A 12,892-nucleotide genomic window follows, 5' to 3' on the forward strand; every position below is an offset into this window, starting at 1 on the left:
GGGGCTGGCTATCCGCCGGGCGCGGCAGCCGAGATCCGAGCCAGGCGGGTGGCAGCCGGTCGGCATTGCCGGGCAGGCAAGAGCCGGAGCCCCGGCCCGGCCGGGCCCGCTGCGGGGCATGCGCTGGGCGAGCTGCCCGGAGCACGGGCTGAGCTGGGCTGGCTTCCTGCGCCGCTCACCGCCGCGCTCTTCGCCCAGTCGGCTGGCGCTCTGCGCGGCCTACCGCTGTGACGCCTGGAGCCGAAGGCTGCGGACTGCGGGTTAGCGGGGCTTGGGGCCGGGTCGGCCGCTGGCACTGGATCCCCTCCGGCGCTCCCCCGCAGGCTGTCCCGCCGCGCGGGGCTTCCCCGCACCTGGGAAGGACTCGGGCCGGCCGGTTGACGGGGAGGGTCCGGCGGTGGAGCCGGCGCTGCCCGTGAGCGCAGGGGGCTGCCGTGGGGCCGCTTCCCAGCCCTGGGGGGTGACGTCCCTTGGGGCTCCGGCCGCGTATGACCGTAGCGCTGAGCGCCCAGGTGAGGGCAGGGCCGGGGTGTGCCAGGCGCTGCGCAGACACGTGCTGGGAGACAGGCCGCCGGGCCCCCCTTTGGCTCTGGGCTAGGCTAGGGGCTCGGCGCAGCCTGGGTCACTGCGAGCGCCCGGCCGAGGGGGAGCACCCCGGGGCAGGGAAAGCTCTGTGCGGGGATCGCGCCCACCCAAGTGCTGCCTGAGCCGAGCCAGCCTGGCGCACGGGCCGGGGGCTGACGGCGCACACACGGGGGTTACCTTCCCCGCATTGGGGTGTAACCGTGAAGCCTGGCACCGGCCACTCCTCCTCTAAACAATTATCCTGGAAAGTGGCCGGCTCCCCAATCTCCTCTTTAAAAAAGTTTCAGCCATCCAATCAGAGAGCAGGAACAATACCGTGTGACTTAGGTGACCAATTACACATCTTCAGGAGTGAGCAATGGGAATAGGAGAGCTTGGGAGCTTCCCCGGCCGATCTGGTCATATCAGCCAGTGGCAGGATGCTCCCGAGGAGCAAGCAGGTGCGCAGGGATCTGGGCCTGAGCACTCTCTGCAGTACCCTGGGAATTTCAGGCTAGATCAAAATAACACAAATGAAGTGTAAACGCCTCCTTGGTCCTGTCTGTGGGCTTTTGTTTTTACATGTAAACCCAAGTGACAGGTTTGGTTCACAGCAATCTCATAGGAATTGTCCTATTGCCAAGGGAACTGACAGATTTCAAAGGCAAAACTATGGCTCAGAGTCTGTTCTGGCTAAACTGTGCTTGTGGCAGGAGGGGGCAAAGGTGGTTTTATGCTCTATGGCTTTGGGAGGGAGAGGGATAGCTCAGTGGTTTGAGCATTGGCTTACTAAACCCAGGGTTGTGAGTTCAATCCTTCAGGGGGCCATTTAGGGATCTGGGGCAACAATCTGCCTGGGGATTGGTCCTGCTTTGAGCAGGGGGTTGGACTAGATCCCTTCTGACCCTGGCATTCTATGATTGGGCTGCCCATTCATAGTACAAATTAGAGCAGCCCCAGGACTACTTCAATATATGTTTGGCTGCAACAGCCCTCCAAAGTCATCCCAGCTGAGAATAGCAGGAGCTATTTTGATCTGGCCATGCCTGCACCCTCCCCTTGTGCACACGCTATGCCAATGGCTAGGGAGGTGGCTAAAGCCACTCTGGCAACTCTGCTGTGTGGAGAAAGTCATTATGCCAGGGATCATCCCAGAGGCCATTTCCACTGAGGTTCTGTCTCCTCACAATGCCAGAGTGATGTAAAGGAACCAGAACATGACAGAGAATCTGGTCTAGGTGATCTGCATGTAACCATTTCTCCCTTCCTTCCACCTCTTCCTCTCGCACAGATCCTGTCGCTGGCAATCGGAAGTCCAGGACAGGTCTTACCAAGGTGGATTGTCATATGATTAAACTCTGCTAATTTTTAGGGGTATTTTAGCTCATTTGTGACTTTTTCAGGCAAGGATTAGGTTTTGTTACAAATCTGGGATTCATTTCTTTGTGTAAAGCTGGGGTTGCTTGCAACTGATTGCAATGGGGCTGAGAGCCGGAAGCTCCCGGGGACCTCGTGCAACCCATGCTATAGTGAAGGACACTATATGAGTACAGCACTTCTAAAAGCTGAGCGCTCATGGTGCCCGATGGCAGAGGATGCTCCGAGAGAGGCTGTGAATCCAGAGCTCTGATTCTGTATTTCAGAATAAAATTGTGGATCAGTGTGAGAAGCTCCAGCTGCAGAGTGCTGCGATCACCAAATACATGGCTGAGGTGCTGCCAGGGAAGAACCAAAGTGCTCTGGTAATTCTCTTTTCTTTCCATGGCACGGTAATGTGGACCTGAGCTTGCTAGTGCAGCCTGCATCTCACAGGCGAACAAAACCCCACTCAGCAATATTAGTGTTGACTGCCCGGGGTTGCTGAGATGGCTTTACTCTTTGGTTACTGGTTTTATTTAGGCCCTTCTCCCTACCTGACCATCCCCCATAATGGACAGACAGTTTTGCTTGGTCTCCTGCGGTATAAACCCCGACTCTACTCTGTGAGGCAGCCAGCTGAGTATATGCACTGTACACATTGCACTGCTTCCAACACCCTCTCTGCTGCCCCATCCTTCTGTAGATGACCTTGGCCTGGGTTCTGGGGGTGTGCTTGGGAGTCGAACCCTGAAGTCTGCTCTTGTATTTGCTCATCTCTCAGTTCAGCTGGTGTTGCTTCCCGTGCCTCCCTCGGGCAGTGCTTTCCTTTAAAGCGACTGTGTCAGGATAACAATACGAGGCCTATTTCTCCCTTTTGCCGAGGCCATGTTACACCTCTCTGGCAGCATCTGTTTCATCCTACACTGATTTTAAAGCCCATTTACACTGCGAGAGCAGGGAAAAGTGGCCGTAGTATAACTGAGAATCCGGCCAGCTATTGCGGTGTAAATATTCTGTGGGTATGTCTATGCTTGTAATGCTACAGTGTAGACATTATTACCCATCAGCCTGGGTTATCCACCTCCCCAAGAATTCTTCCATCGACTTAGCACTGTCTACACAGGGACTTAGGTTGGCTTAACTACGCCACTTGGGGGTGTGGATTTTCCAGTTCTCCGAGCGATGTAGTTATGCCGACCTAATTTTCTAATGTAGACCAGGCCTGTGTTAGCAATAATGACTTTGAACACTTCAGTGACCCTAACTTCTCCCGGTTCCCTGCTGGTGCCTGTGTTTCAATAAAAGGCTAGTCAGTTTCAGTTTTGTTTCTAGTCAGTTCACTTCCAGCGTCTCCTGCTCTCCTGCAATGGCTGGGCTGCAAAGACTGCACAGACATGCTTCAGTTGGAGCAGACCCACAGCTGAGTGAATAGGAGTGTAGGGGGCGGTGGGAGGGTGAGGGGAATGGCAGCTGTCAGGCCTAATCCTGCAAACCCTTCCTAATGTGAGTTGAGTCCAGGGGGACTGCTGCAGGGAGCCGGAGCTGCTATCCTGCACCAGGGGTTGTAGGCTGGCCCTTTGGTTCGTCAGCATGAGATCGTTTCCCTGGTGTAAAACTTGATTTTTGTATGAAGCTGAAATTTTGGGCCTTGCTGGGTGTCAAGTTGGCACTTAGTAGCCATGGCGATACCAGCTAGTGCCTTAGAAACACCATAGCTGGTAGGTAGAGCGGCCTCGTTCCGATCTCACGCTGGTTTACACCACTTTAATCCCAGTGATTTCAGGTGGATTAACTCGGCATTAGAGTGCACTGAAAACGAGTTCTGGTGGTAACTTTCTGGCATGCCAGTGGTACTGCATGTAGTGCTTGCTGAGCTGAGGAAGGGGCGCCTGACACTTCTTCCTGTCCTTGCTGTGGCAGAGTGCGGCCAGCTGGGCCCGGGAAGTGGTGATCCAGAGACTGATCTTTGTGAGAAATGTGTGTGAGAACGAGGAGCAGCGACTGCTAGAGAAGGTGCACACGGAGGAGGAGAGGACTCACCAGAGCATCCTGACCCAGCGAGCTCACTGGACCGAGTCCCTGCAGAAACTGGCTGCCCTCCGCACCTACCTAGTGGACATGATCACCAACCTGGATGACCATGGCCTGGTGGTAAGTACCACAGTCCTGTGCTGAGGAACCGGTCTAGCCTGCAGCCAGGCTTCTCTCACTGTAGCTGATGACTCTTGAGCACAGCAGTTCGGCAGCTTGTTGTGCTGACAACAAGGAGGCCAGAGTTCAAGAGAGACTTGGGTTTGCATTCCTGGGAAGCAGCTGTGGCTGCTCAGGGAGTCACCTGGCTGGAATCACCAGAGAAATGTGGCTTCCCCGTAAGAGGTAGGAACAGGTGAGAGAGCTACTGAAATGCTCCCACTGGTCTTCCCCTTACTGCGGGTGATGGAAGAATATCAGAATTGTCGTCCAAGCTCGGGGATGCACCATCCTTTGGATGGTGGGCTAGAGCAGCACTCACTGCTGCATTGCTTCCCCCTCGCCTATTCTCCCTTGCAAGCAGGTGGGCCACAGGGGCCCAAGCAGTGCCTCAGCAGCTGAGGATTGGGCTTGGGAGTCAGAGAGGGAGAAGGCTGGTACATGGTTTTTCGTGGGTTTTTCTAGTTCTTTGTTGATTTTAAACAGCTCCAGGCAGGTCTGCACTTAAAACTCTGTGCTGGTGCAACTGCACCGCTGTAGCGCTTTAATGAAGACGCTCTAAATCGACGGGATGGGGGGGCGGCCAAAATTTTTTTTGCTTGGGGCAGCAAAAATCCTAGAGCCGGCCCTGGGGGCAGTGTGAGGCTTGTAACTGTTTCCATACTGGGTCAGAGGTTGGTCTCTGGCAGGAGCTGACACGATGTGAGTGTGACCAGGTTTTTTATAGAGACAGTCCCAATATTTGAGGCTTTTCCTGTATAGAAGCTTATTACCCTCCCAACCCCCATCCCGATTTTTCACACGTGCTGTCTGGTCACCCTACTGGATGTGTCAGAGGAAGGGTCTTGCAGTGCTCTACTCATGAGTGCTGCGTGTTTATCTTTTCCTTCCTGGCTCTGTGGTGCTCAACTATGGCCTGAAGCAGGAGAGATGAACACACTGACCATATGAATAACTACAAGTATGATTGATCCTAGAATTGTCCGGCCCTGGGATAGGATTCTCTAACCCCCACAATGGAAAATGCCACCAATTGACCACACACCATGCAAAGAAATCTTCCTGAATTTACTTTGGCCAATTAATGCAGGCTCCATAATGAGAAAGCTGATACAAATGTGAGGTTTGGCTGATAACAGAATGATGTCTGGTTTGGAAACAACAACTCTCCGGAGCTGTCATCACCCCCAGGTCTCAGGCCTTTCCCCGAGGAGATAGAGGCCTGGGACAGACTGGGGGGACAAAGTACAATTGCAGTAAGCATCTGAAACGCCATGAGTCAGACAGCTGATGGGGGGTTGTAATGACTGTGCTAAAGAGCTGCGCTTCCTGTGGGTTTAAATGCACTGAGGCGTCACTGCTATGTAGTTGCCAGTATGCTAAAAAGTAGTTCTCTTGGTTAAAAAAAATCGATAGATTGTGGTTGTGCAGAAGGCACTGCGTGTTCTGGAGCTCCCGGCCTGTGGAAATGGCTGGGCCAGTCCATCTGCCCCACAGAAATAGATTTCTGTGAATGATGTCAGACTCTCCTCTTATCACTATTGCTTGGGCTGCCTCTGAGCGGGCACAGGATGTCCTTTCTGTGTGGAAGTGGGGGAGGGAACGCCACTGACAAGTGCAAATGGTGGGGTCCCATACTGAGGTGCTGAGGGAACGATGCAGCAGGAACGGGCTCCTGGGTGCAGCGAGAGACCCCAGAGCACCGAGGAGTTTGGCTCCAGAGTTGCCCTCACCCCTGACCGAGGTCTCCCACGTGTTTCCCTCACACTAAACAAGCCAGCTCTGCTTTTGAGAGCAGCGGTGCCAGCCCATGGCTCCTGCACAGAGCACCGCAGTGTCTAGCCACCAGCAGCTCCCTATGCCCTGCCCACACTGTGCTGGGCCTGCGCTTGGTCTGAGCATGCAGAGCCCTGATGGCCTGTGGGAAATGGAGCCCAAGAGGCACTGGAGGATGTGTCCCACACCAGCCTGAGCCAGGAAGAGGGAAATGGGCAGTGGAGCAGCTCCCTGCTCCTACGGGGGATGGGGCTGCTCTCCCACAGGGCCCAGGAAGGACAGTTGTGCTTCCCACAACCCAGGCCAGCAGGAGAGAGGGGAAACCTCTGAAGCGCTGCAACAAAGCCTTCTGGGATGGATGTGGGGCTGGGGAGCTGGAGGACTCCTGCTGCAGATACCTGACTGCAAGGGGTCTGCACTAAGGGGTCTCGAACGCCATTGTGGGAGGCACATTAGATAACAGGCCATAGAGCAGCTGGTAGAAGAAGCACCAGGGCGGGTCTCAGGAGACGGAGCCATCAGGGATGTGGGGGGAGGATCCTTGGATACCTGTGACAGGCGGATTTTCCTGCTGCATGAACTTATTCAATTCACCTGCTTTGGGCATTGCCAGCAGCACAGGCTCAATCCCCAGGAGGCAGTTTTAGCCATTTTCAGGGACGGTGAGGGGTTCGTTGTTTGCTGTGACACTGTGCCCGGGGTGGGCTCAGTGAGGGGGACAGAGGACTTGGGAAGATCCAAACCCACTGAGACCTTTGCGTAAGTGCCCAGGGAGAGAGTTTATTGTGTGAGAACAATGACAATCAGCGGCACCCCAGGGTACAAAATATACAGGAATGACAGGGTAAGTCACGCTGGTTGGGCATTGACACTCTGTGGGAAAGCATAGGGCCAAATATAGTACAACTCTAAATGAATCAAACTGTGCCATAGAATCACTACGCATACAAATTTCATGCTTGAATAATAAGAGTACATAGTTGCAGGAATATAGTACCGACACCTGACCAGGATGGTGATGGTGATTGTGAAATGCTCCACAAGATTAGAGAGGCTCCAAAAATAGAAAACATCATAATACGGGAGATTTCAGCTATCCCCATATTGACTGGGGACGTGTCACCTCAGGATGGGATGCAGAGAGAAAGTTTCCAGACACCATAAATGGCTGATTCTTGGAGCAGCTAGTCCTGGAATCCACAAGGGAAGAGGCAATTCTTGATTTAGTCCTGAGTGGGGCGCAGGATCTGGTCCCAGAGGTGAATAGTGCTGACCCATTCAGTAATAACAACCATAATGTAATTAAATTTAACATCCATGCAGGGGAAAATACCCAAAAAACCCAACACAGTAGCATTTAATTTCAAAGAAGGGGAACTACACAAAAATTAGGCTAGTCAAATGGAAATTAAAAGGAACAGTCACAAGAGTGAAATGCCTAGTAAGCTGCACAGAACTACTTAAAAATACCATAACAGAGGCTCAAATTAAATACGTACCCCAAATAAAAACAAAACAATAAGACCAAAAAAATGCTACTATGGTTAAACAGCAGAGTAAAAGGGGGTTAGAGGCCAAAAGGCAACATTTAAAAATTGGAAGTCAAATCCTTGGGAGAAAACTAGACAGAAGCATGAACTCTGGCAAGTCAAGTGTTGAAGTATAATTAGGCAGGCGAAAAAAGAATTTGAAGAGCAACTAGCAAAAGACACACTAACTAACAGCCTGTGAAAGGCTGTGGCTACACTATGCAGTTTTTAGTGACACAGTTGTTCTGCTACAGCCATACTGCTAAAAGCCGTGCAGTGTAGCTGCTGTTTGTTGGCAGGAGAGAGCTCTCCTGCAGACAAAAAACTTCCACTGCCCACGAGTGTCAGCAGCTTCGTTGACACGAAAGCGCTTCTGCCGACAAAGCACTGTTCAGACTGGTGCTTTTTGTCGGTAAAACTTTTGTCGTTTGGGGGGGGGGGTTAACACACCTGAACAACAAAAGTTTTGCTGACGAAGTGCCAGTGTAGACAAACCCAAATAGTCAGTGAGGCCTTTGGATGATTGAGGTGCTAAAGGAGCTCTCAAGGAACACAAGGCCATTGTGGAGAAGCTAAATAAATTATTTTAATTGGTCTTCATTGCAGAGGATTTGAGGGAGATTCCCAAACCTGAGCCATTCTTTTTAGGTGACAAATCTGAGGAATTGTCCCAGATTCAGGTGTCATTAGAGGAGGTTTTGGAACAGACTGATAAATTAAACAGTAATAAGGCATCAGGACCTGATGGTGCTCATCCAAGAGTTCTGCAAGAACTCAAATATGAATTACAGAACTACTAATTGTAGTATGTGACCTACTGCTAAAATCAGCCTTCATGCCAAATGGAGGATAGGGAATGCAATGCCAATTTAAAAAAAAAAATAGGCTCCAGAAGAGACCCTGTAAGCCTAGCTTCAGTACTAGGCAAATTGGTTGAAACTAATAGAAAACTGAATTCTCAGACCTATCGATGAACATGATATTTTAGAAAAGAATCAACACAACTTTTGTAAAGGGAAATCATGCCTCACTAATCTATTAGAATTCTCTGAGGTTGTCAACAAGCATGTGGATATGGGTGATCCAGTGGACATAGTGTACTTGGACTTTCAGAAAGTTTTGACAAGGTCCATCACCAAAGACTCTAAAGCAAAGTAACCAGTCATGGGATAAGAGGGAAGGTTCTCTGATGGATCATTAATTGATTGAAAGACAGGGAACAAAGGATAGGAATAAATGGTCAGTTTTCACAATGGAAAGTGGTAAATAGTGGTGTCCCCCCAGGAGCTGTACTGGCACCAGTGCTGTTCAATATATTTTTAAATGATCTGGAAAAAGGGAACGGTGGGGTGTCAAAGTTTGCAGATGATACAAAGTTATTCAAGATAGTTCAGTCCAGAGCTGACTGTGAAGAGTTGCACAGGGATCTCTTAGAACAGGATGATTGGGCAAGAAAACATTGATAAATGCAAATTAATGCACATCGGAAAACATAATCCCAACTATACATACAAAATGATGGAGTCTAAATTAGCTATTACCACTCAAGAAAGATCTTGGAGTCATCATGGATAGGCCTTTGAAAACATCTGCTCAGTGTGCAGTGGCAGTCAAAAAAGCTAACAATATTAAGAACCATTAGGAAAGGGATAGATAATAAGACAGAAAATATAATAATGCCTGTATATAAGTCCATGGTACACAGAAACCTTCAATGTTGCGTGCAGTTCTGGTTGCCCCATCTTAAAAAAAGATAGATTTGGAAAAGGTACAGAGAAGGGCAGCAAAAATGAAAAGGAGACATCTGAGACTATTGATTGCCACAATCTCAGGTTTCATTAAAAATACATTAGTTTCTAGCTTTAATGGTTGCAGAGAGAAGCTTTAAAATGGGACCAGAATGCTCCTTAAAAGCTCAGAGACCAGAAGGCAATAAAAGGATCACACTTTTGATTATTTTTAGGAATCCTGTCATTTCTGAGCTAATCTCCTGATTTGGAGGCTGAACTCATGATTTCTGAGTGTTTGGGGTTGGTGAGGCTGAAACAGAAATGACTCCATGGCCTCAAGAAAATACGAGGAGAAAATAAAAAAACGGGGGCTGTTCAGCTTAGATAAGAGATGACTAAGGAGGGATCTGATGGAGCCTATAAAATCGTGACTGATGTGGAGAAAGTGACTAGAGAAGTGTTATTTACTCTTCACATAACACAAGAACCAGGGGTCACCCAATGAAATTAACAGGCAGCAGGTTTAAAACAAACACAAGGAAACATTTCTTCACACAACACACAGTCAACCTATGGAACTCATTGCCAGGGGATGTTGTGAAGGCCAAAACTATAACTGGGTTTAAAAAAAAAATTAACTAAATTCTTGGAGAATAGGTCCATCAACGGCTATTAACAAAGATAGTCAGGGATGCAACCCTATGCTCTGGATATCCATAGCCTCTGACTGCCAGAAGCTGGGACTGGACAACAGGGGCTGGGTCACTCAGCGACTGCCTGCTTTGTTCATTCCCTCTGAAGCACCTAACACTGGCCACTGTTAGAAGACAGGACACTGGGCTAGACGGACCATTGGTCAGACCCAGAATGACCGTTCTTATGTTCTTATGAGAATTTCAGCTTTTTTGATTGTCTCTCTCCTTGTCCCCAGCACGCGGAGCAGGAGATCTTCGAGAGGTGAGTAATCAAATGTTCACGGCCCCTCCTGACTCACCTTCCCCATTCTGTGAGCACAGCATCTCACACCACAGCTCGTGTGCAGCATAGAGCAGCATACCATTCCCAGGCAGCAGGTAACACTGACCTTTTCCTGACTGGTGCTGCTTTTGGTCAAGGCATAGTGCCAAGGGGGTGAGAAGTTGCATGCATATAAAATGCCCCTTCCCCAAAATGTCCCACTGTGGCTTTGCTTCACGTGCTGCACTATGGCTCAGCCATGGGGACCTAAATACTTACGTTTGGCACCTAGAAATCCTGGTGGCCAGGACACACCTGATGGATCTAAATGTAGTAAAGCTGATTTACACAGATGCCCGGGACATGGTCGCACATGTGTGCTGCACACATAGGCACACTCTTTTTCACTTTCAGCAGATGATTATTTGGGGATTTATCTAGCTCCCATTAGAGCCTGTGGAAAAGCTCCCCTTGTCTCCCATAGGAAAGTGCTGGGGACTGCCTGTCCACAGAGCCTGCAGTGTTCCTTACCTGCAGACGGGCCCAGTACAGCGTTGCACAGAGGGGTAACAATTTAAAGCTGTCTCCAGCCTTCCTACTTGAGGGCTCTACTTTCACGCAGCCTCCTTATTAAACAGACAAGTGAGGTGCAGAGTGAGAGCCTGGCAGCGCTGCCACTGGTACCAAGCACCCATTGCTCTGTCTGTGCATTTCACTGCTCCTGAGAAGGGGAACCTGATGTGAATTGCATTGTGGCCTAAGCGATGATTTTACAACTCGGATTGAAGTTGGGCTGTCCTTCCCTGGGTGGGCATTGGCCCTTGGAGTGCCCCCTAGGGGTAGTTCTAATTATAGTACTTCTTAGCATTATCTGGAATCCTGGTTATTTACTCCTGAGGGCATTCTATGTAAAAAAAAATAAAAATTCTGCACACAATATTTTAAAATTCTGCAAATTTTATTTGTCAAATAAATGTGGAGGCTCCAGCCTGGTATTGGGGACAAAGGCCACTGGCTGCACAGAGGTAGGAGATCATAGTGCAGCTGCACCCCGGAACACAGACTCAGCAGTGAGGCTGCACCCAACCCTGACACGGTGCAAGGACCGGACCTGCCCCAGAAACACACCAGTGCTCTTCTCCTCCATGCTAGGTGCACCAGATGTGGGCAGGCAGGCTCAGCATGGCAGAGTTCAAGTGTGCAAGGCTTCATGTGGGGGGATCCAGGTGTGGATTGAGAGGGTTCTGTGTGGGGCAGTCTGGGTGTGAGCAGCTCGGTGGGGGGGATCTGGATACACAGGAGCTTGTTGGGGGTTCTGGGTTCAACAGTAATGGGACTCTGCAGGGGGTCCAGGTGAAGGATAGACACGGGCAGTGGGGGGTCTGGAGTCAAATTGTTCAGTGTGGGGTCCAGATGCTGGGAGAATGTGGCTCAGTGGAGTGGAGATCCAGATGCCGGTGGCTTGTTGGGGTGGTCCAGGTGCAGGGGCAGTGGGGCTCATCAGGGGTTCTGAGTGTGGAGGGATGAAGCTTGGCAGGAGAGTCAGGTATGAGGGGGTCTGGATGTATGGGGGTTAGGTGGATGGGGGATCAGCTCCCTGTAGAAGGATTCCTCTCCCTGAAGCTAAGGAATGATGAGTGGAGGAAGCAGGGCAGGGGAGGAGTTTGCAGAGCTTCCTACAGCTGGGGGAGAAATCTGGGGATGGGTTTGACCCGGCCCCAGATGCTGTGTAAGGGCAGGGGAGGAGTTTGCAGAGCTTCCTACAGCTGGGGGAGAAATCTGGGGATGGGTTTGACCCAGCCCCAGGATGCTGTGGCAGGGCAGGGGAGGAGTTTGCAGAGCTTCCTACAGCTGGGGGAGAAATCTGGGGATGGGTTTGACCCGGCCCCAGATGCTGTGTAAGGGCAGGGGAGGAGTTTGCAGAGCTTCCTACAGCTGGGGGAGAAATCTGGGGATGGGTTTGACCCAGCCCCAGATACTGTGTAAGGGAAGAGGAGGTCCCATCCTCTCCATCCCAGCCAGGACTAGCAGCTGAGCCTGATGCAGGGTAGGAGCCACCAGCCGTGTCTTCCCCAGTCCTACCCCCTGCCCCACAGTGATTTACCTTTCTGCTGGCTGCCCTGGGTACCAGAAACATACTGCTGGGGAGAGTCACGTGACTGCTCTTGTGGCTTCCCTTTGCTTCCTAGTCAGAAAGTCCGTTTTCTGTGGAGAAGCAAAGAAATCTGTGGGGGACATAAATTCTGTGCATGTGCAGTGGCGCAGAATTCGCCCAGGAGTAACTGTTGCACATTTCTGCCTTGTGCCTAGCTTTAAAGGCTGAGCAATAAAACATGGCAGGTGGTTAGCAGCAAATGTCAGGGCCTCAGCCTTTCCTTACGAGCCCAATAAACACCGTGTGTGCCACTTACTGTATGGATTTATCTCCTTTCCGTGCCGTGTCAGATCCTTCAGGAGTCTCAGCCAGGGCCAGTGCAACCACTAGGCAAACTAGGCAGTTGCCTAGGGTGCCAAGATTTGGGGGTGCCACAAAGCGGTGCCCCCCCAATTTTTTTTAATATAGCATTTCAGCCTGCTGCCCCCGTGCTTCCCCTGAGTGTCCCACAGCCCCAGAAGCCTCCCTGCCTCTCTCCTGCAGCTCCACGCTGCCTCCGCTCTGCTCTGTTCCTGGCATCAACTGCTGCCGCAGGGTCCTAGTGCCCCTCAACCATTAGTGGCAGGGCAGGCTGCCCTTCCCCCTCAGACTCTTTTCTTTTCTGGCGGGACCCTCCACCAGCACAGTCCCAC

At 51.0% G+C, this 12,892-nt stretch overlaps 1 protein-coding gene across 1 annotated transcript in view; it reads left to right on the forward strand.

Annotated features, from left to right (window-relative positions):
- Positions 1–421: 421 nt before the first annotated feature.
- The window catches only part of BSPRY (B-box and SPRY domain containing), a 28,010-nt gene continuing 15,539 nt past the window's right edge, over positions 422–12,892 (forward strand). The window contains exons 1-4 of the mRNA XM_032773470.2: positions 422–512; positions 2,208–2,306; positions 3,844–4,074; positions 10,080–10,105. Coding sequence (XP_032629361.1) covers positions 489–512; positions 2,208–2,306; positions 3,844–4,074; positions 10,080–10,105 — 380 coding nt within the window. The 5' untranslated portion in view covers positions 422–488. The remainder of the gene's footprint in view (positions 513–2,207; positions 2,307–3,843; positions 4,075–10,079; positions 10,106–12,892) is intronic.

This window comes from Chelonoidis abingdonii, chromosome 24 (genome assembly GCF_003597395.2).
Source record: "Chelonoidis abingdonii isolate Lonesome George chromosome 24, CheloAbing_2.0, whole genome shotgun sequence".
NCBI classification, from domain to species: domain Eukaryota; kingdom Metazoa; phylum Chordata; order Testudines; family Testudinidae; genus Chelonoidis; species Chelonoidis abingdonii.